At 44.7% G+C, this 23,622-nt stretch overlaps 1 protein-coding gene across 1 annotated transcript in view; it reads right to left on the minus strand.

The window, feature by feature from the left end:
- Nucleotides 1–6,892: 6,892 nt before the first annotated feature.
- Nucleotides 6,893–23,622, minus strand: part of vwa8 (von Willebrand factor A domain containing 8) — an 85,167-nt gene continuing 68,437 nt past the window's right edge. The window contains exons 40-45 of the mRNA XM_041868544.2: nt 18,101–18,209; nt 16,048–16,173; nt 15,061–15,219; nt 10,321–10,419; nt 8,372–8,610; nt 6,893–7,331 (exon numbers count right to left, since the gene is read on the minus strand). Of these exons, the coding sequence (XP_041724478.2) occupies nt 7,223–7,331; nt 8,372–8,610; nt 10,321–10,419; nt 15,061–15,219; nt 16,048–16,173; nt 18,101–18,209 (841 nt within the window). The 3' untranslated portion in view covers nt 6,893–7,222. The remainder of the gene's footprint in view (nt 7,332–8,371; nt 8,611–10,320; nt 10,420–15,060; nt 15,220–16,047; nt 16,174–18,100; nt 18,210–23,622) is intronic.

Raw genomic sequence — 23,622 nt, forward strand, 5'->3', positions numbered from 1 at the left:
GTTCCTGCTCCCCGCACCAAGCCAGTGGTGCGTGTGTCCAGTCCGGCACGGCCCGTGCCTGTTCCACCGGTGCCTGGTCCGCACCGGTCAGCTGCTCCACTCGAGTCAGAGCAATCCGCTCCACCGGGGTCCGGTCCAACTCCAGTCAGCGGATCCACTCCGAGCCAGAGCAATCCGCTCCACCGGTGTCCAGTCCAGCTCGGCCAGCGGCTCCAGTCCGGAGCCGGTAAGGTCTGGTCCACCGTCGTCGGGTCCAGCTCCAGTCAGCGGGACCAGACCAGGGGCGCAACGGGGAGGTGGAGAAAAGGTGGTGGTCACGCCCGGAGCCGGATCCGCCTCCAAGGCGGAATGCCCACCCGGCCCCTACCCTCTTGTGTTTGTGTGGCGCGGTCGCAGTCCGCGCCTTTGGGGGGGGGGGGGTACTGTCACGCCCTGGCTCTGGGGACTCTTAAATGTTGAGCCAGGGTGTGGATTTTCTATGTTTAGTTTTCTATGTTTTTTGTTCTAGATCGTTTAGTTCTATGTTGGCCAGGGTGGTTCCCAATCAGAGACAGCTGTAGCTCGTTGTCTCTGATTGGGGACCATACTTAGGCAGCCTGTTGGCACCAGTTAGGTTGTGGGATCTTGTTCCGTAAAGGTTTGTGTTGTTGTAACCTCAGGACTTAACGTATCGTTCGTTTTATTGTTTTGTTCGTGTGTTGTGTCCTAAATAAAATGTACGCTTATCACGCTGCGCCTTGGTTCCACGAGTCATCAGTCAACGTTCGTGACAGAGCCATATCTGTTTATGGTCCAATAACATATTTAAAAGAATCCATCTACCTTGCGTATCTATTTGGATAATTTGCACATTCGGATCGAAATTACTATTAATTAATATCATCACCCCTTTTGAATTTCTTTGCCCATGGGAGAAGTATAATTCCCCCCCCCGTTCTTTTTTTCAGGCTACTTCATCTCGAATTGTTGAATGAGTTTCCTGTATACAATAGATATTATATTCCTTCTCTTTGAGCCATGTAAATATTGTTCTTCTTTTGTTATTATCAGCTAAGCCATTACAATTATAACTGGCTATACTTATTTCACCATACACCATAATGAGATACAAGTTTCAAGTCTATTTATCATTATATATGTTTGTAAATTTACCAATAAAAAATAGCGTAATGATTGAGTGTCCATATAGCTGTACCGTGATATTTGCATTGCTATGGAGTAACCCTTCAATTGTTCTCCACTAATTCCCCCGCTAAAGCCCCTCCCCATCCCAAGTTGAGCCGTCATCCCAGTGATCAGCATCCCACCCACGTCCCTCCGTATCCCTAAGGCCCCGAGAGGCCAGGACCCATCCATCGAAAACAGCACACAGTGCCACCCACAAAACAGAAGCAGATTAACCGCCAAAAGCATTTCCAATGCTTTCACCTCTATTTATATATCTATATAAATATTTTCTTTAAATTATGCATATCCTATTTTCCATCATTATTAATTAATATGCGTAATAATGTCGGCAGTTCACGCGTAGGATTCTAACATATAACCCGGATTGCCATTGTATTACATTTAATTAATTGACAAGTAATTATTATCCTAGCAAATAATTCCTGTGGTCCATCCCATACCCCCCCTCCCCCCCAACATCCCCACCCCCCCCACAACAGATGCCAGACAAGCACATACGCACATACTCACATACTCCAACACACTCAACCCCCCTCCTCCACAATCCACCATAAAATCAGATACTCAACGGCTGTTATATCCCAGAGCCCAACTCGAGAAATAACTTGATTTACGAGTGCACATACAGTTAAAGCTGATTGAGAAAGCATGCAGATTGAGCAGAAATTGATAACAATGTGAGATTTGATTAATCTACTTAATCTATGTCAAGTCCTAGGTGATGGAGATCAGATCCACCCTCTTCACCTGAGACACAAACACTCTGATCCCCTGTTGTAACCATTTTCCCAAGCATCTCCATGCGGTCAGACCTTTGATTATTTTGTGCCACCTGGGCCACAATGATAAACCCCCTCTCTGATTGTCCGAGTGTGACCCCCTCCCCATGGGTTACTGCAGCCAGTGTTGCCAGCACTGCCACTACCTGGGTGGGCGTACCCCACCGGAATCCCCACCGGCTAGGTAAAAGGTCGTCAAGGTTCTCATTAGCAGCTTTGAGAATTTCCTTGTATATTATGCTCTCCCATCAGGGGCTCTGGCTTTGTAGGACCAACCCTGCCAGGCAGGCTCAGAATCTTGAGGGGGCGGTGCTGCTCAAGTAGGTCTCTGACCGCATTTATTTCTCTGTTTAGGCTGCATATTCACAGCAGGTCCATAAAAGAGATGGGAACTTCTCTTTGGTGTATGGGTCGCTCAGGTGGGTGTCCAGGTTATAGGGTTAGGGATCTTTCCATCATGATAGGACAATGAAAAATTAGATTAGATGTATACTATATTTAAAAATGTATATCCCTCATCTACACAAAATTGAATGCTCTCTCTCACTACCCCTGCTCATAGACCCCCGGTCGGCTCTGGGATATGCAACCATTTCCCCTCTCACTCACTTAACGCCACACCTTTTCAAACACAAAAATGCACACCACATGGTTGACTGCGGAAGAAATGGGCAGAGCGTGCAAACGCACCCGCATCCACATCTGCCGCAAGGGGGAAAGGACGCCAGAGAGAACACAGGTGTCACGATCGTCGGATACAGAGGACCAAGGCGCAGCGTGGAAGGCGAACATACTTTTATTTATTAGAATAATCACCCGAACAAAACAACAAATCGATACGTGACGTCCTCGGTTCAAACACAAACCTACACTGGAACAAGATCCCACACCAAACAATGCCAAACGGCTACCTAAGTATGGCTCCCAATCAGAGACAACGAGCTACAGCCGTCTCCGATTGGGAGCCACCCTGGCCAACATAGAAATACTAAACTAGAACAAAACCCAATGAAAACTCACACCCTGGCTCAACATACTAGAGTCCCCAGAGCCAGGGCGTGACAACAGGACCAACCACAACAACCATCCGCCAAAACAACAACCTCCCGCCAAAACAGCCATGTTCTAATTATTTGTATTTAAAGATGTATTATTCTGCTTGTTATATCGTTTTATCCTTTTATAAAATACTATACTTACTATAATTGTTATTTAATATTACAATCCCTATCATTGCTAGTATCAGGTGCTCCAATATTTGACTCCTCTATTACAACTTTTAGAATAGCCATGGAGTAGTCTTTGTGTCTCTGAACATTTGGTTGTCAATATATAATTTATCCACCACTAGTGCAACACGTTTCCCTTTTAATCTGTTTTCCTTGAAGATTGGATACAGAACTTTGCGCCTTTCTACAATCTCCCTCGGGAACTGATCATTCATGCCTGTTTTCGTGCCAGCAAGTCTTTTTCCTAGGCTTTTCACCATAGCTTTATCCTTAAAAAAAGCAAATTTGGCAACGATTGGGCGCTCATATTTCTGTCCTCTTTTTCCGAAACAATGTACACGTTCGAGTTGGATTTTATCGACAGCCTCGAGTGGGATTTGTAGCGCTGTATGCAGGAAGTCCTTCATAATATTCTCTGTTATTTCTCCCTCCTTTTCCTGAATACCCGTAAGTACTAGATTTTCCCTCATCGATCTAGTTTGGATGTCTAGTAAGGCTTCTCTCAGAAGGTTGTTCTCCTTTTTTAGTTCCCTAACGTCCGTTTCCATTTTAGAGACTGTCACTTTTAATTCTTTGGTTTCTTTCTCCATTACCAAAGCTTTTTCGTCACTCATTTGAAGACTCGCTTTCAACTCTTTTACGTCTTTACTGACCAATTCTAGTATGCCCAATTTGTCATTTATCGACTTCAACAGGTCGCTTTCCACACTTACCATACCCAGTGGTGAAAAGCATATATCATCTGTATCAGTCGATGAGTCGCGTTTCCTTTTGGGGATCGGCTCTCCACGCTTGTCTTCAGTCATGTTTGGGTGTTGCGTGTTGTTGTAATATTTGTTGATATATTTCTCTAGCCTTATGATCTGTTTTGTGTTATTATCCAGATTGAATGATATTAACTGCGAATATATGAAATGCTAATATTTAGTCTAACTTACTGATTTTGAATATTATGTTTTTATCTTGAGGTGTTTTGTACCGATTCCTATTCAATATGCCATCTTGTCTACGCGTGCCCCTTACTAGAGAACTAGTTTTCCCAGAATCCCGTGCTTGCACCTCTGTGCCCTGGCATGTGTTATTGTTTGACATCATCACTTCCTCTCCATTACGAGCTTCCTGTTCCCCTGGTTTACTAACACTCATTACCATCAGGAAATACGCACGCACGCCCTCATATTTTCATGTGAGACATTTTTCCACTCTGGTGGACTAACAATTAACTGTCAATCTAGCTCTCCTATCCCACCCGCTGGGTCTCCATGGTAACCAGTGATCAATCAATCAATTAACCACCCTGACCAATCATTCCTGATTCCTGATCAATGGCACTGCACGTTCACACCGGTGTAGAGTCCATAGAATATAGGTCACACTGTGTGTGTTTGTTCCAGGACTATACTGATTAATGTCATTTGAGCCCTGGAGTATAGAGAGCTCACAACAACAGAGATCAGACTATGTAACTAACTGTTCCAGTTCTAGAACAGATTCAGGTCAAATAGTCACGCTATCTAAGAGCAACTCCACTACAATCTATGAGTGTTAAGTGATAGAATATTATATAGTGTATCTCTATGGACTAAATTACCCTCAGACACGGAACCCTGACTCAAACAGTGACGTGTGTTCGTGTGTGTGTTTTAGGGGAAGCACCTAAAGACCTAAACAGTAGTCTGAATGGCATCTCATACACAAACAAACACAGCTATCAGCGATTGACTCACAGAACATCCCACGCATCTAGACAACTTATCTCGCCATTGCAATCTGGGAGAGGGGTAAAAATTAAAGGACCAGGTGTATATTACAATAGTGTGTGTGTTAGTCATTCAAAGTAAATTTGTCATTGTTCCACCAGCGAGGGTGATAAACAGCGGGTCTATAAAACAGCTTGTAAAGGAAGCAGACAGGGCCATATGTCATTACAAACAACACACTCATTTTACATTAACATTTTAGTCATTTAGCAGACGCTCTTATCCAGAGCGACTTACAGTTAATGAGTGCATACATTTTTTTTCATATACTCCAGGGAGATTACTCCACTATAGGTAGAAGTTCACCCTAATCACTGATTCAGGGTCAGATTTATGTTCACCCCCTTAACGGTTAGTTATGATATGGGGTAGGGTGATCTGATCCTAGATCTGTTGTCGCTATCTTAATTCCAGAAGCAGAGAGTGGGATGCGGTAAGCCTTGGCCTGAGGCTGGGGAAGCTGGGTTACCCTAAGGAGAGACAAGGGTTTTCTTGTACAAGGCTAATAAGGATTGTAACAGTGCATGGAAAAAGTGACCAGAGAGGAAAACACAAAAAAGATGCAAAGACAGCTGGTGACACACACACACACACACACACACACACACACACACTGTCATGGAAGCATTGACACATGACACATTACCCACCAAAGCCAAAAACAAACACGGCACAGGACATGATTGATCATTTATGAGTTTATTCCAACTTTATACATATTTACACCATTTTATTCCATTATAATCAATGACAAACAAATCAACAAAGGAAACAAATGGATCAAATACAGCAGCAATGTTAGGAATTACTAGAATCATAATGGAAGAGATCTGATATACAGAAGTGTTTAGAAAGGCCACAATTCAATCATGCCACATCAGTTAGGTCTGTAGTCAATCTAGTCAGACACATCCAACACACAGATAGCATAACACACACACCAACAACCAACCCTACAAGAGAGAGAGCAACAGAGTCAGAGTGAAAACAGGGCACTATCCCTCCATCATGCCAGAGCAAGAGAGAAAGAGAAAGAGAGAGAGATCAGGCTACTGAGTGAACAGATAAGGAGTTTGCACATGTGCACTGTGCTGACCAACACTGGTAAGGCAAACTTAGGAGAAATGATCCTTTGATAGTTGAGGAGACATTCTCCCTCTACCTCTCCTCATTAACCCCCTCTCTCTTTCTCAGTAGTTGTTTTCTCCTTCCCTCCCTCCTGTTCCTCCATCCCCTCTACAGAATCCCTTTGAATCCTCCAAGTGCTTCTATTAATCATACATTTCCCCCAGCAACACACATCACTATGTGTGTGTGTGGCAGTGTTGGTGTGTGGGTGGGGGTGCTGTAATGAAAGCTCAGATTCCTGGGGGGGGCTGAGAAGAGCAGAGTGGGCATCACAAGGAACACACCACACACTGAGTTGAGGGTGTTGCTCAACATTTAACTGAGTGTGTGTAGTCAGATGGGAAATTCCCCCCCTCATAGTCCCGGCATTCCACAGGCGCCAAGTCAGTGCTGGACACCCTGTGTGTGTCTCTGTGTGTATGTCAGGTCAAAGGGCACAAGACACAGGAAGTCCAAAAACAGAGACGCTCTCTCAAGTTCACCTCCGACCGACACCGGACAAACACGACTGTGTGTGTTTGTGTGTACCAGGGCACCAGCATCTGCCCAAAACACCCTAAAACAACATCCTGGACCTCACTGTCTTGACCTTAGTCTAGGGGCCTAAGAAATATTCATAAGCAGCAATGTCACTCTTATGTCACTGTAATGTCACTTCAATGTACAGTTATAATGCAGGGCTATGAGCTGTGGCAAAACACAACTCAACATTCATACATTTACATTTTAGTCATTTAACAGACACTCTTATCCAGAGCAACTTACATGAGTAATTAGGGTTAAGTGCTCAAGGGCACATCGACAGATTTTTCAACTAGTCAGCTTGGGGATTCGAACCAGCGACCTTTCAGTTACTGGCCCAACGCTCTTAACCGCTAGGCCACCTGCCGCCCTACATATTAGACATTCATAAAATCATACATAAAAAAAAAACATACAGATAGATGTCTACTGCTCTATCAGTAGGACATTCTAACGGATAGTACTGACAGTCCATTCACTGTGTGGCCCTGTAGTCCTGTACACAGCAATCTGAAGGCCATTATCATTATACTTCACATACTGTCCTGATAAGCTAAAAATGATGTGGTGTCACTGAGTTGGCGCTAAAGCATGTGTGTGTGTGTGTGTCTCACTCTCAGGCACTGGACAGCATGGTGGAGGTGAAGATCTGTTGCAGGATCTGAGGGATGTGCTTGGTGTCCATGGCAACGAAGGACCGCCCAGCCGGCAATGTTCTCTGGAGCCTGGAGAGAGAGAGAGAGAGAGAGAGAGAGAGAGAGAGAGAGAGAGAGAGAGAGAGAGAGAGAGAGAGAGAGAGAGAGAGAGAGAGAGAGAGAGAGAGAGAGAGAGAGAGAGAGAGAGAGAGAGAGAGAGAGAGAGAGAGAGAGAGAGATAGTGACCTTCTACTGTCAAATTTCTGAACAGAAATAGATGACAAGATTCAACCCACAGTGTGTTCAGTAGCTGAATGTGGACACTCCATTGAGAAAGAGACCCCACTTTGTGAGGACAAATGATCCAGATGTTTCCTGAGCCAATGAATGAATGCGAGACAATAGCTGTCATTGACAGACAGAACTGACTTGATCCCCTTCTCTCTCTCTCTCTCTTCCCATGGTTAGCTGCCTCCCTCAACCCCCCCCATCCTTTTTCTTTTTATTCCGGTCGTTATGTCATGATCACTGCTTTTTAGGCCATGGCAGTGACCAGCTTAGAGACACCACAGCCACAACCTTAGCCACAGAAACAGGGAGGAATGTACTGCCACATATAACTCTCTGTCTTCTTTCCCCCTTGCTCTCTCACTCTCTCTAACTTGGTCCTAAGCTATACTGAGAGACTGAGACGGAGGTTAAAGCTACTCATTGACATTCTCCAGCCTGAGGCCGGGACAGAACGACAAACAATATGGCCCACACCGTTCAGACTTCAAAGGACACGCGACGCGAACCACACAAGCCATAACACAGGCCAGACAACACTGTATGTGTGTATGTGTCAGGGGCAGAGAGAGAAGGATAATTAGGTTTAAGAGAGCACTTATCCTTCTTGGTCCTGTATTTAGAATCTCTTTAAACTGGGATTTCATTGAGAACAAAGACTACAAAGGACTACTGAGCAGCAGGCAGCACACTGTGTGGGTAGGATAAAGTACTGGTCAAACTATACTGTTATATCCTCCAGTAAGTGCTTGATGTAGGAGCCTACTTACTTGAGTCACCTGTTACGATAAACAATCATCACGGCTTGACACACACACTATCTCCTTCCACCATCTTCTCACCTGTCGGCCTGGTCGCCCAGCGAGCCGATGAAGATGGCAAAGGCGTTGACCTGGGGGTCCGAGGTCAGGGCGCGGGCAAAGCGTTCGGGCGTGATTCCGTAGCGCTCCAGGTTGGCGTCGCTCAGCACCACCACGAAGCGCTCGTCAGCGTCCTCGCGTGCCAGCTCCCTGATGCCAGCCTCTGTGCTCTCCAGGGTGTAGTCTCCACTCATACAAAACTGGGAGTGGGCATGCATGTTCTGGAGAGGGCAGAGAGAGAGGTGAGGACACACACACAGTGGAAGAGAGGACAGGAGATGAGAATTGGTAGGGTAGAATGGGTAGAATAGGTAGAATGAGGTTGAGTGGGGTAAAGTGAGATATATAGTAGGGTAGTGTGGGGTAGAGTAGGGTTGAGTGAGGTTAGGTAGGGTAGAGTAGAGTGAAGTTGAGTGGGGTAGTGTGAGGTTGAGTGGGGTTGAGTGGGGTAGTGTGAGGTTGAGTGGGGTAGTGTGAGGTAGAGTGGAGTAGTGTGAGGTTGAGTGGGGTTGAGTGGGGTAGTGTGAAGTTGAGTGGGGTAGTGTGAGGTAGAGTTAGGTTGAGTGGGGTAAAGTGAGATATAGAGTAGTGTAGTGTGGGGTAGAGTGAGGTTGAGTGGGGTAGTGTGAGGTTGAGAGGGGTAGTGTGAAGTTGAGTGGGGTAGTGTGAGGTTGAGTGGAGCAGTGTGGGGTAGAGTGGGGTAGAGAGGTTGAGTGGGGTAGTGTGAGGTTGAGTGGGGTAGAGTGGGGTAGTGTGAGGTTGAGTGGGGTAGAATAGGTAGAATGAGGTTGAGTGGGGTAAAGTGAGATATATAGTAGGGTAGTGTGGGGTAGAGTAGGGTTGAGTGAGGTTAGGTAGGGTAGAGTAGAGTGAGGTTGAGTGGTATAGTGTGAGGTTGAGTGGGGTTGAGTGGGGTAGAGTGAGGTTGAGTGGGGTAGTGTGAGGTTGAGTGGGGTAGTGTGAGGTTGAGTGGGTAGTGTGAGGTTGAGTGGGGTAGTGTGAGGTTGAGTGGGGTAGTGTGAGGTTGAGTGGAGCAGTGTGGGGTAGAGTGGGGTAGAGAGGTTGAGTGGGGTAGTGTGAGGTTGAGTGAGGTAGAGTGTGGTAGTGTGAGGTTGAGTGGGGTAGTGTGAGGTAGAGTGAGTTTGAGTGGGGTAGTGTGAAGTTGAATGGAGTAGTGTGAGGTAGAGTGAGGTTGAGTGGGGTAATGTGAGGTTGAGTGAGGTAGTGTGAGGTTGAGTGGGGTAGTGTGAGGTAGAGTGGAGTTGTGTGGGGTTGAGTGGGGTAGAGTGAGATTGAGTGGGGTAGAGTGAGATTGAGTGGGGTAGTGTGAGGTTGAGTGGGGTAGTGTGAGGTTGAGTGGGGTAGTGTGAAGTTGAGTGGGGTAGTGTGAGATTGAGTGGGGTAGTGTGAGGTAGAGTGAGGTTGAGTGGGGTAGTGTGAGGTTGAGTGGGGTAGTGTGAGGTTGAGTGGGGTAGTGTGAAGTTGAGTGGGGTAGTGTGAGGTTGAGTGAGGTTAAGTGGGGTAGTGTGAGGTTGAGTGGGGTAGTGTGAGGTTGAGTGGGGTAGTGTGAGGTAGGGTGGAGTTGTGTGGGGTAGAGTGGGATTGAGTGGGGTAGAGTGAGATAGAGTGGGGTAGTGTGAGGTGGAGTGAGGTTGAGTGGGGTAGTGAGAGGTTGTGTGAGGTAGAGTGAGGTTGAGTGGGGTAGTGTGAGGTTGAGTGTGATAGTGTGAGGTTGAGTGGGGAAGTGTGAGGTTGAGTGGGATAGTGTGAGGTTGAGTGAGGTAGAGTGAGGTTGAGTGGGGTAGAGTGAGGTTGAGCGGGATAGTGTGGGGTAGAGGCAGAGTGAGGTAGAGTCAGTGGAGTAGAGTGAGATATAGAGTAGGCTAGTGTTCGGTAGAGTGGGGTAGAGTGAAGTGGAGTTGGGTCCATACCTTGAGGACCTTCAGTCTCTGTTTGTTGTTCTTGGGGACCTTGTCTGTTCTGACCAGCTCTATGTCATAACCATCACCAGAATGACCCACAATGTCATACTGGAGAAAAGAGAGAAAGCTGAGGTAAAACAACTTATGACCTATACGTAGCAAGTCCTACAGCTGCACCATTGACAGCATCTTGACTGGCTGCATCACCGCTTGGTATGGCAACTGGTTGAACCAGTACAGCACCATCCAGGACCTCTATACCAGGCGGTGTCAGAGGAAGGCCCTAAAAATTGTCCAAGACTCCAGCCACCCCCTTTTTATTTGCACGTACTCTCTTGTACCGGCTCTATGCACACCCACTGGACTCTACCCACACACTTACACACACACACGCATGCATATTGACGCCACACATACACACACTTTCACACTCTTCACATACCTGTACACTGCTGCTACTCTGTTTATTATCTATCCTGATTACCTAGTTACTTTTACCCCTACCTACATGTACATATTACCTCAACTACCTCGTACCCCTTCACATTGACTCGGTATTGGTACTCCTTGTATATAGTCTCGTTATTGTTATTTTATTGTGTACTATTTCCTTTTTTGCACATTTGTCTTACTTTTGAACTCTGAATTGTTGGGAAAGGGCTCGTAAGTAAGCATTTCACGGTAAAGTCTACACCTGTTGTATTCGGCACATGTGACATGGTTTTGCATATTTTCAGCCTTGTGAATAAAAAGGAGCATACAACATCATGCAATACATCTCCAACCCTGGTTCTCAACCTATCACCACTGCCTAGAAAGCAAAGCCAAGCATTCCCCCCTGCTGCTATGTTGGTCCACTGCTATAGCCGGGGATGGCACTGATGATCCAGTGATATTAGGGCTCATATTTATGGAGGGTCAAGGGTATTCTGTCTCTGCCAGAGCCCAGTATGTCAGCCTAGTCACACACTTCTGCCATCAATCATCTTTTAAAACCTAGTTTTCACATAACCCAGAGTCAGATAAAGTGTCCTACAGTGGAACTCCCCATATCTAGTGTCACATGGCATCACTCCTGTCTCACTGTTACGTGTGTGTGCAGGCACGTGCACAGATAGGGATCTACCTGTGCCCGAGCACCTGCCCCTTTGCCCTCCCACTCGCCAAGTGCCCATTTGGGTGTTTTTTTGTATACCGTTTTTGTCATTGTTGTTCTGAAGCCACTGCCCCAAAGTCGTCGTGACGTCGTCAAGTTCGTCATCCCTCTAACCCTACCCCGTCCGTTGGTCTACCCTGTACGGAGCTCACGTGCGCCTGGTTGTGCCTTTTTCCCAGTCTGCCCTGTACAGAGATAGCGTGCGCCCGGTATCCAAAAATGCATGGCGAGATGCGATCACCGTGTGTAGCAAGCTACCTATTTTAAATATCAACAGTGCTGCCACAGCAGCATAACATTTGATTAACACTTGATTTACATCATCATCAATATTTGGTCTGGTTGGCTACGGCAGCAGCACTTCATCATTTATTTCCTCATAGAATCATAGCCACGGGAAGGGTGCTGGAGGTGCTGCAGCACCCCTGATACATTTAAATAAATGTGTCAAAGTTACAGTATTATTGCTGTCTGTTCAGAAATAAATGAAATAATTCAGAAAAGCCTACTACACCATAAGTAGGCCTATAATTTAGCCACAGAGGAAGGATCAACAGCTTCTTTAAAACAAGTCTAGCTGTGGATTGTGTGTTGCCCAATAAGAAGGCATAGCCTACAGGCGGGAACGCGCAGCAAATCTGTCAGTGAACAGCATGAATTCAAAACAGGCCTTTCTCAATATTTCAAATACAATCTTGAGAAAACACTGGTTGGAAAGCAAATGGCTCCTGCTGAAAATAAAATACTCTAATCTGTCTGATGTAGGCTATCAAAATATTTTATCAACTTCCAAATAGGCATATTGAGCGAACATTGTTTTACAAAGTAAAATAAGAGAGAGATATAGGCTTTTGGCACGAGCGCATCGGCCATCGCCGGAGAGTAAGCTGCGCATAATTTCCTCCTCATATTGTACAATATGTGTCTCCACACACCTAGACCTAGGCTATTGATGGATTCAAGATGAGGTCGTTTTTATTGATCTCAGATTCTCAGTTTGTCAGTGTCAAAGTAGTCTGTCATTTAAAAAAGATTCTGTCAAAGTCTCCAGTCATGTAAAATGATGTAGAATTGCATGAAATGCGTGTATATAAGGCCACATTTTCTCCCGGACCCTAGGCTACAAAAAATCAGCTGATAGCCTACCCTCGTTTCCCGCTTGTTTCAAATTGATGATGAGTGTGTTGTTGCAGAAATAAATAGGCCTATGCTAAAAATGCATTTTTCTCTACAGAGGCATTTAGTGGGTGCCCTTTTTTATATTTTGAACACCTGCCCCCTGAAAGGTCTATGCATGGCCCTGTGTGTGTGTGTGTGTGTGTATGTATGTACAGTACCAGTCAAAAGTTTGGACACACCTACTCATTCAATGTGTTTTGTATGTGTGTGTGTATGAACCCTGTTGACTAAACATGGGCTTAGCTTCTTCTAAACATGACTTTATGATGCTCTGGAATGCAACACTGAAGTCGTCTAGTTTCCTCTCTTTTATAACTTGCATACAGGCTGGTGTGTGTGTTAGTATACAGTGCCTTGCAAAAGTATTCATCCCCCTTGGCGTTTTTCCTATTTTGTTGCATTACAACCTGTAATTTAAATGGATTTTTATTTGGATTTCATGTAATGGACATACACAAAATAGTCCAAATTGGTGAAGTGGAAAAATTCAAAACAATTAATAACGGAAAAGTGGTGCGTGCATATGTATTCACCCCCTTTGCTATGAAGCACCTAAATAAGATCTGGTGCAACCAATTACCTTCAGAAGTCACATAATTAGTTAAATAAAGTTCACCAGTGTGCAATCTGTCACATGATCTCAGTATATATACACCTGTTCTGAAAGGCCCCAGAGTCTGCAACACCACTAAGCAAGGGGCACCACCAAGCAAGCAGCACCATGAAGACCAAGGAGCTCTCCAAACAGGTCAGGGACAAAGTTGTGGAGAAGTACAGATCAGGGTTGGGTTAGAAAAAAATATCAGAAACTTTGAACATCCCACGGAGCACCATTAAATCCATTATTAAAAAATTGAAAGAATATGGCACCACAACAAACCTGCCAAGAGAGGGCCGCCCACCAAAACGCATGGACCAGGCAAGAAGGGCATTAATCAGAGAGGCAGCAAAGAGACCAAAGATAACCCTGAAGGAGCTGCAAAGCTCCACAGCGGAGATTGGAGTATCTGTCCATAGAACCACTTTAAGCCGTACACTCCACAGAGCTGGGCTTTACGGAAGATTGGCCAGAAAAAAATAAGCAAACACGTTTGGTGTTCGCCAAAATATGGAAGAAGGTACTCTGGTCAGATGAGACTAAAATTGTGCTTTTTGGCCATCAAGGAAAACGCTATGTCTGGCGCAAACCCAACACCTCTCATCACTCCGAGAACACGATCCCCACAGTGAAGCATGATGGTGGCAGCATCATGCAGTGGGGATGTTTTTCATCAGCAGGGACTGGAAAACTGGTCAGAATTGAAGGAATGATGGATGGCGCTAAATACAGGGAAATTCTTGAGGGAAACCTGTTTCAGTTTTCCAGAGATTTGAAACTGAGACGGAGGTTCACCTTCCAGCAGGACAATGACCCTAAGCATACTGCTAAAGCAACACTCGAGTGGTTTAAGGGGAAACATTTAAATGTCTTGGAATGGCCTAGTCAAAGGCCAGACCTCAATCCAATTGAGAATCTGTGGTATGACTTAAAGATTGCTGTACACCAGCGGAACCCATCCAACTTAAAGGAGCTGGAGCAGTTTTGCCTTGAAGTATGGACAAAAATCCCAGTGGCTAGATGTGCCAAGCTTATAAAGACATACCACAAGAGACTTGCAGCTGTAATTGTTCCAAAAGGTGGCTCTACAAAGTATTGACTTTGGGGGGGTGAATAGTTATGCACGCTCAAGTTTTCAGTTTTTTTGTCTTATTTCTTGTTTGTTTCACAATAAACATATTTTGCATCTTCCAAGTGGTAGGCATGTTGTGTAAATCAAATGATACAAACCCCCCAAAAATCTATTTTAATTCCAGGTTGTAAGGCAACAAAACAGGAAAAATGACAAGGGGGGTGAATACTTTCGCAAGCCTCTGTATGTGTGTGCGTGTGTCTCTGTGTGTGTGCGTGTGTCTGCACATCTTATCTTAGATGTATATGAGCAGGTGGCACCTGTCAGATTGTAGAGCACAGGTGTGTGTGTGTTTTATCAGATGCAGGTGTGTTACGCAAGTGTGTGTAACACTGATATGTGAGCAGTAGGTCAGGTGGTGTAGGGGAAAACGCTGTGGGGCCATGAAGTCTGCCACTTCACCCTCCTCTCCACTCCTCACACACGTCTGACATGGACACTATCCCTCCCTCCCTCTCACCACCCATTTATCACTCTACCCCTCGCACTCCCCCTTTCCCTCTCTCCTCCCCTTTCCTCTCTTTGACCCTCTCTCTCGCACTCTCTCTCCTGTGAAAGGTGACTATACTTCACAGATATTACAGTCTGGACAAACCAACACATATTCTGTCTAAAGAATACTTTAGCTGATCCTAGTTTTGTACCGACGGGAAACTACTGCATGTGCATATGTGTGTATCTCACCTTGATCTTCTGTTCGTAGCTCTCCAGGGCTTCCATCACCATACACACAGCTTCCATGGATCTCTCCAGCCTGCCGTCCACCCCGTTGAAACGGTACATGCTCCCCGACACGTCAGCTAACACACGCAGACGCTTTGGCTTCTGCTGCGGGCTGCCCAACTATACACACACACACACACACACACACACACACACACACACACACACACACACACACACACACACACACACACACACACACACACACACACACACACAGAGACATACAGACAGACACACACAGAAACAGAGGATTAAACAGATAGTACACACAGACTTCCCTGCAGGATGGAATATTACAGGGGAACTGGTACTGTATAGAACTGGAACACAATCATATTAGAAACAAAAAACTATGTTTTAAGTGAGAATCCCTACTATAATATTCTGGAAAAGAACGTTTTCACAGAGACAAGCTGAGACACATTATCTTAATCACTCTACTTAACATCAGCAAATAAAAGCTAGGGGAAACTCATTCATTCAGAAAACTGGTCATCACTTCAAGTGGATATCCATGGAAAAAGGCACTGCTCAATTGCATTACCTAGAAATAACTGACTTAATAGTGGGAGAAACATTTTCTTTTGTTTCTCCTTTATATCTCTTAAGTGGGTGTTTATTATGTTACCATAGACGGGTGGCCTCTCTAGACGGACCAAAAATATTTGACGCTTGGAGCTAAGTGAGATTAAAACGTGTGTGTATTTTGGTTAGTGAGTTTGTGTTTGTTTGGGTACACGTGCGTATGGGGGGGATGTGTTAATGTGGGAACATTGTGTTTGTGTGTGTGGTTAATGGCTAGTTAAGTGTGGGAACCTGGGAGAATGTGTGTGATCCGAGACCATAGATTTGCAATAATAATAATAATCACACACACCACAGGAATCCAACTACACACACACACACACACACACACAGATATGCGCGCATGCACAACACACCTACCTCTGGATCCACCTCTCCTCTGCGTTTGTAGATAGCCTTCTCTCCCGTCAGTCCGTCTATGATCTTAGCATCGTCCAGCTCTCCCAGTGACTGGTTCTTCAACCACTGACGCTCCTTACCTTTGGCCTGGGGACACAGACAGAGAAATACTGTCAACATATCACCCACTAATCAACTCTGATTGGGATAGACTAATTCCCAAACAATCAGAACAATCTAAGGGCCAGTCTCCTTAACCCAAATTAAGCATACTCCTGAACTTAAGAGCATGGAGGATCTTTGAAAGTGTTTGTAGTCCAGGAATAAGCTTAGTCTGGGTTTGGGAAACTGACCCTCAGTGATCAGAAGGCTCAGAGTGTTTCATCACTACTGTTTAGGAGAAGACTTAAAAACAATATTTTCATGGAACCACAAATACAAATCTTTCTCTGGGCATTTGACAGGGCAAACAAAGAAAGATTGATTAAGTATGACAGGCAGAAAAAGTATGATAACCAGAAAAAGGTTATATTGATTACCGGTCGATAGTTGCCTAAACGGTCCATAATATGTAACAGCTGGACAGGGTTATGGTGGCTAGACGGGTCACTGTTCACACATTCTACACAGACATGACAAGCTCTAGTAGACACAGTAGAGGATATTATCAGCTAATACTACTACACAGTCGTGCACACATATGCGCAACACACACACACACACACACACACACACACACACACACACACACACACACACACACACACACACACACACACACACACACACACACACACACACACACACAGAGATAAGAGATACAGTATGAGATATCACATAATGCACAGTAAGTAGCCTATGCACACCCCAGCCCACCCCACCCCAGTCCACCACAGCCCACCCCAGTCCAGTCCAGCCCAGACCAGTCCACCCCAGCCCACCCCACCCCAGGGTTATGTCACAACAGCCCACTGCTATTGTATCTGGATCTGATACACCCTTAAAAACAGAACTAGGATCAGCTGACTGACAAAATCCTAACCATTACAGAGAATAAGACAAAACCGGGGTCTCCCCAGAGTGAGAAAATATGGATCATGTCTCAATCTGGCAACCCTGTCCATTGTGAGCTGTGTTTAGGAGTAAACACTGAGGGCAATCACATATGGAACTGTGTGTGTGGGGGTAATCACATATGGAAGACTGTGTGTATGTATGTATGTGTGTGTGTGTGTGTGTGTGTGTGTGTGTGTGTGTGTGTGTGTGTGTGTGTGTGTGTGTGTGTGTGTGTGTGTGTGTGTGTGTGTGTGTTATCAGAAGGGATTCCCCGGTGGGGCGGTCTGCTCTGATCTCTACAGCTGACAGAAACAATAGGGTATCATTTCATTTCCCTGGGAGCCTGCAAGCTCTACTGTGTGTGTGTGTGTGTGTGTGTGTATAAAAAGCTATGTTAAGATAGCACATGACTTCATATACACACAGGATAGTTCTCTTTATAGGAACAAATAAAAACAAACAACATAAGCATGTTCAAAGACAGAGATTATAGATCTTCACACAAGGCGTGGAGCGCACGCATGCACTATATATACTTGTGTGGAGTTTTTGGGGACCAACAATTCAAAATCACATTTTCCCTAACCTTAACCCTAATTCTAACCCAAACCCCTAAAATTGCGGACCGGGAAAATGTCCTCACTTCTATGAATTTTAGTTTGTTTACTATTCTTGTGAGGACTTTTGGTAATCACAAGTATAGTAAAACGTTCACACACACACCCACCCTGGACTGGAGAATCATAGAGCTTGGCCTCATACTCTGTAATCATTGTCATGTCCTAAAAGTATTTCCACACTTCTCACACGCATACACACAAATCCAATTACATACGTACAACTACCTACCTCTCCCAGGAAAAGATAAAAAGACAGAATCACACTCCTGATATTTGGCAACACCCATTGTCCAGGGGCCCTCATCTGGACAACCAATCAGAGTGCTTGTTAGGGCCAGTGAGGACTGCTATTACCAACATGGGAACAGTATTCTGGGACATATCGTGTGTGTTGTTACCTGTAAGCTGTCTAGAATTATGCGTAGAGACTGGACCTGTCTTCTGACATTTCCAGAGAAACGCTCGTAGGTAGATGCATCATATTCACTCATGTCTATCTCCTTCAACCTGGGGAAAGAAGAGAGGGAGAGAGGTAGAGATAGGGGGGGTTAGAGAAAGAAACAGTGGGCTACTGTTGCCATTATTCTAAAAGGAAAAATACAACCAAGATCAGAGGCAATGTGTACAACATTCATCCTAAATGAAAGGTGATGGGTGTTGACACAAGCATGTTAGCATGTGTGAGAAGTGTATAAGGGATGTTTCCATGAGCTCAGCACACCTGAAGAGCAGAAGAGAGGGGCCAGTCCTGTTTAATAAGGGCCAGTGGGAGGCGTGTGTGTGTTTGTGTGTGTGTGTGTGTGTGTGCGCGCAGGTGGGCTGATTGATGCCTGACTGGAGTGCTGCCAGCCCCTGATCCTCACACACACTAGCAATCCACGCAAGCATACACACACACCTGTGTAGCCTAGGGCAGGTGTGTTGAACCCTCCAGGTAAGAGTAGCATATCTAAATCTCTGTGTTAATCCCAGTGACTGGCAGAGTTAATCCTTTCCCCCATGGAGCGTGCACACACACACACACACACACACACACACACACACACACACACACACACACACACGCACGCCTTTAATCCAGGTAAATAGGGACAGGCAGATATGAGACCACATCTCTCCCTGAAGGCCTGCTGGGGGATTGTCTATGAGGTGTTTGAAGTCTAAACTGTGTGTGGTGTGTGTTTTCAGTCGGTGGTATTGTGGCTGTGTGTGTATCAGCCGTGCGATCAGTCTGACTTTATCCTGTCACGTATCACAGTTTCAAACAAACTGCTAACACATGGGTCAAATCCCTACCACTAGCAACTAGTATAGCAGGTACAGAGAGGCCCAGCCTGCTTGCTGGGACAGATGTGCACATTCAGCTACAATCTGCCCTCACTGCTAGCCTAACATTCAGCTTCAATCTGCCCTCACTGCTAGCCTAACATTCAGCTACAATCTGCCCTCACTGCTAGTCTAACATTCAGCTTCAATCTGCCTCACTGCTAGCCTAACATTCAGCTACAATCTGCCCTCACTGCTAGTCTAACATTCAGCTTCAATCTGCCCTCACTGCTAGCCTAACATTCAGCTACAATCTGCCCTCACTGCTAGTCTAACATTCAGCTTCAATCTGCCCTCACTGCTAGCCTAACATTCAGCTACAATCTGCCCTCACTGCTAGCCTAACATTCAGCTTCAATCTGCCCTCACTGCTAGCCTAACATTCAGCTACAATCTGCCCTTACTGCAAGCCTAACATTCAGCTTCAATCTGCCCTCACTGCTAGCAAAGCATTCAGCTTCAATCTGCTCTCACTGCTAGCATATCATTAAAGGATAATTTTTAAATGGCATGTTATAGAAGGGTCCAGACACTTGTTTTGGATTTCACTTGTTTTTGAGAAACTTACCCCAAACAGCGATTCACTTCCTCATCCTCGTTGTGCAGTACAGGGGAATATAATGTTGAGGATAAAGTTTGAAATTACACATCGAGTACAACATCAAAAGACCTGCATCACTATACTAGTGCTTTTCCGTTTCTAGAAGGACGTATTAAGGGGCATTTTGTTCATGTTTTTTCAGAGCCTCCGTACTGCACAATTAGGATGAGGTGAAGTGAATCGCTGGTAAGGGTACGTTTCTCAAAAACAAGTGTAATCGCAAAAAAAAGTGTCTGGACCCTTCTATAAAATGCCATTTATATCAACAATAGAGATTTGGTTATAAAATAACAGCTAACTTCTCCTTTAAGCTTCACTCTACCTTCAATGCTAGCTTAGAATGTAACTACTATCTGCCCTCAATGCAGCCTACCATTCAGCTTCACCCTGTCCTCACTGCAGCCTAGCATTCAGCTTCACTCTGTCCTCACTGCAGCCTAGCATTCAGCTTCACTCTGTCCTCACTGCAGCCTAGCATTCAGCTTCACTCTGTCCTCACTGCAGCCTAGCATTCAGCTTCACTCTGTCCTCACTGCAGCCTAGCATTCAGCTTCACTCTGTCCTCACTGCAGCCTAGCATTCAGCTTCACTCTGTCCTCACTGCAGCCTAGCATTCAGCTTCACTCTGTCCTCACTGCAGCCTAGCATTCAATCTTCCTAGGGCCAGATGTCATCTTTATATTCAAGTATGTAAACTGTTGCTATTTCCTAGCAGGATTTGGTTAGTTTTATTTAAGGTACACACTCAATATTGCACAACAGTCCCATACTCTCACATGGCACATAGCATTATGCAGTCCAGTGGTTCCCTCTACACATTCCTGTGTGACTCTCCAGCAGCCACGGCTACTTCATCCAGAACGTAGCACAGACCAGAGAGGGAACAGCTAGCCCCAGCTGTGGCCAAACAGGGGGTGAAAAAAGATGGACAGAATACTGAATCCTTTTTCAGGACAACAACAAGAACCCAGGGTGTGGCTCACTTAGGGTTGCAAAGCTACCAGTAATTTACCAAAGTTATCGGAATCAAAAGTAATTTGGATAATTAACAGGTAATCAATGGCAATCTATGGTAACTTTGGTAATTTATACTTGAATAAATACAAATAAATAAAAACATATATACCTAATTAATGAAAAAAAGCTTCTAATCAAAAATGCCACTATTTTCAATCAACTATTCCAACTATTGTCTTTTTTCACAGCTGCCACCAGTGTGGCCCCAAAACATTTAAAAACAAAGACATATTGACATGGTAAAATAAATACAAGTGTGTCATTTTTTAAAAGTATATTTCATGCTGAAACCCTCATATTAAAACACAAATGATATTCACTAAGTTGATGGTTAATATTTAGGATAATGTATTACAGCTTTGTCATTCTCAACAACAACAAAAATGAATTATCATTATTTAAATATATTGTACATGTGATAAGGCCACACAGAGGGCCATAGATAATTACAGACACGTGATAATCTGAAGTACCCAAAACGGACACTAGATGTTTATTGCTAAACTTCGAACGTTTCTAGTAATATACCCTCCCTTTACAACCCTAGGCTCACTACACCAACACAACACACTCTCCCCACAGCACCGCTATTCACAATGACAACACATCTATCAGTAGTGTGTGTGTGGATATGTGTGTGTTTCTGTGCATGTGTGTATTCACAGTGTCAGGTATTAGAATGTAATTCTAAGGTCTAAAAGAGAAGGAGCTGACTGATGCACAACCTTAAACTAAGTCAACACATGACTGGCACTGTTTATTCGTACATAGACAACACAATGAGATCAATTTCTGCAAAGGGGAAAAGGTTAAGGGGGTCTGTGTGAGTGTGTGTGTGTGTGTGGGGGGGGGTCTTTGTGCATGTGTTTGTTTGGGTGTGTGTATGTGAGAGAGCACACACACACACACACACACACACACACACACACACACACACACACACAAACACAGCAGACTTGACATGGACCAACAACACCACCACTCTTGTCAAGAAGGTGCAACAACAGCGTCTTTACTTCCTAAGACGGCTGAAGAAATCCTCTCCAAATACTACCGCTGCACTATCAAGAACGTCCTGCCTGGCTGCATCTTGGCCTGGTACGGATATTGCTCCGTCCACGACCGCAAGGCCCTCCAGCGGGTGCTGAAGATGGCCCACTACATCACTGGGGCCGTGTTGCCACCCATCCAGGTCAATCTACTCGAAACGATGCCTGAGGAAGTCTCACAGCATCATCCAGGACCCCACACACCCCAGCCACGAGCTGTTCACTCCCTTACCATCGGACAGACTTTCTTGGAGCATGAGGTCTGATACCAACAGGCTCAGAGACAGTTTCTAACTACAAGCCATCAGACACTTGAACTGGACTAACCACCTGCACTGACTCTCTGCATCTTAGCCACTGGCGTAATGCATTTTTTTTATGCGTCAGCCAGACAGCCACTCACAAAGTATAGACTACCGATCGCTGTCCATGGTGCTGAAATTGCGACATGTCTATGCGGCTATCTACCAAATCGATGATAGGCTTTCTGTGGTGCCAGGGCATGTAGCCTATAGCTTTACTTTAGCTAATGGATAAATTTTTATTGGGAGGCCTATTTGATCGTCATTTTCTCATGTTAAGCTTAACATTTCAAGAAGCTATACATGGTGTCACAATGCTGCCATTTAGACTGCTGGCTGGTGGCAATAATGTAATTACTTGTTCAGTAATTAAAGTTGGAAATTCAAGCATTGCAGATTGTACATTTCATTTTCGATGCAACAGCATACTAATCAGCTACCAATATATATTTTTTTATATATACAACTGTCCTGTATAGCTTACCTGAACCTGCATGAGATGAGCAGGATGCGGGCCCGACTGTTTTTTATACTGAGTATTGCCAACCCAGACAGTCTTTCCTGAAACATTGTTTTTTTTCAAGCCCTCAAGAATGGTTGTCCGCCAAAGATGATAATCCGTTTGCATCTGCCAATTTATTGGCTGTCCAGTATCCAGACGACGTGTCCCTAGAGCTTCCTATACAGTTAATCTCTTTCCGTAAAGTGTTGAGGCCGGCAATTAAGGAGAATGAAAGGCTCAATTAAAGATGTTGCAGAACTGCTGTATTTGAAGCACCACTCCATTCTGCCCAGTTTCCCTGATGTTGCTACGGCAATCAAGCTGTTTTTAACCATCCCTGTAACTGTTGCTTCTGTGGAGAGATAATTTTATAAACTAAAATTCATAAAGAATTACATAAGAAGCATTAGGCTCTCGGTCTGATATGAGCTTTTGAACCCCTGAGTAACTCCACTCATTGCGCTGGTGCCGTCGTAGCCTTGACCATGGCATTTGTTCACCGATATCCCCTTACTTTCAATCAGTTCAATTATTCATTTTTCAAGCCTGAGGCACTTTGATCAGACACATTCTCGAAGCCCAAGAAACAAACACGTATGGATGACTTTTTGGAGGGTTACCGACAAAATGATTTATTAAATTTAAAAAACTGACATCGATGACAGACACCCAGAGCTCGTGGTCCTCCCCGCTATGACAGTGACCTTAGCCACCATGCACAACTCACACACACCCACACAGATGTACATTCATCCACACACACACATTCATGCTACACACACATCCTAACTGTCCCTTCCTGTATTATACTTATGTTAAAATCTTTATTATATTCTACTGAGTCATTTACTTTATGTTTGTATTCTTATATTTTGTTATTTCTTATTGCTGTTGTATTGTCGAGAAGGAACCTGCAAGTAAGCATTTTGTTGGACAGTGTATATATATCATGTGTATCTCGTACGACTAATCTCTCTTCCTTCCTCTCTCTCTCTCGTTTTAAGTGCTCCAAGGTGGGTTGGAGTTGAAACAGGTGAAGTAGTAGATACAGCATGTTCACTCTGCTTTTACCATAGAGTAAGACTGAATGACTAGAACAACAAAAGTAGGGTTGCAAAATTCT

The sequence above is a fragment of the Coregonus clupeaformis genome, chromosome 4 (assembly GCF_020615455.1).
Source record: "Coregonus clupeaformis isolate EN_2021a chromosome 4, ASM2061545v1, whole genome shotgun sequence".
NCBI lineage: Eukaryota > Metazoa > Chordata > Actinopteri > Salmoniformes > Salmonidae > Coregonus > Coregonus clupeaformis.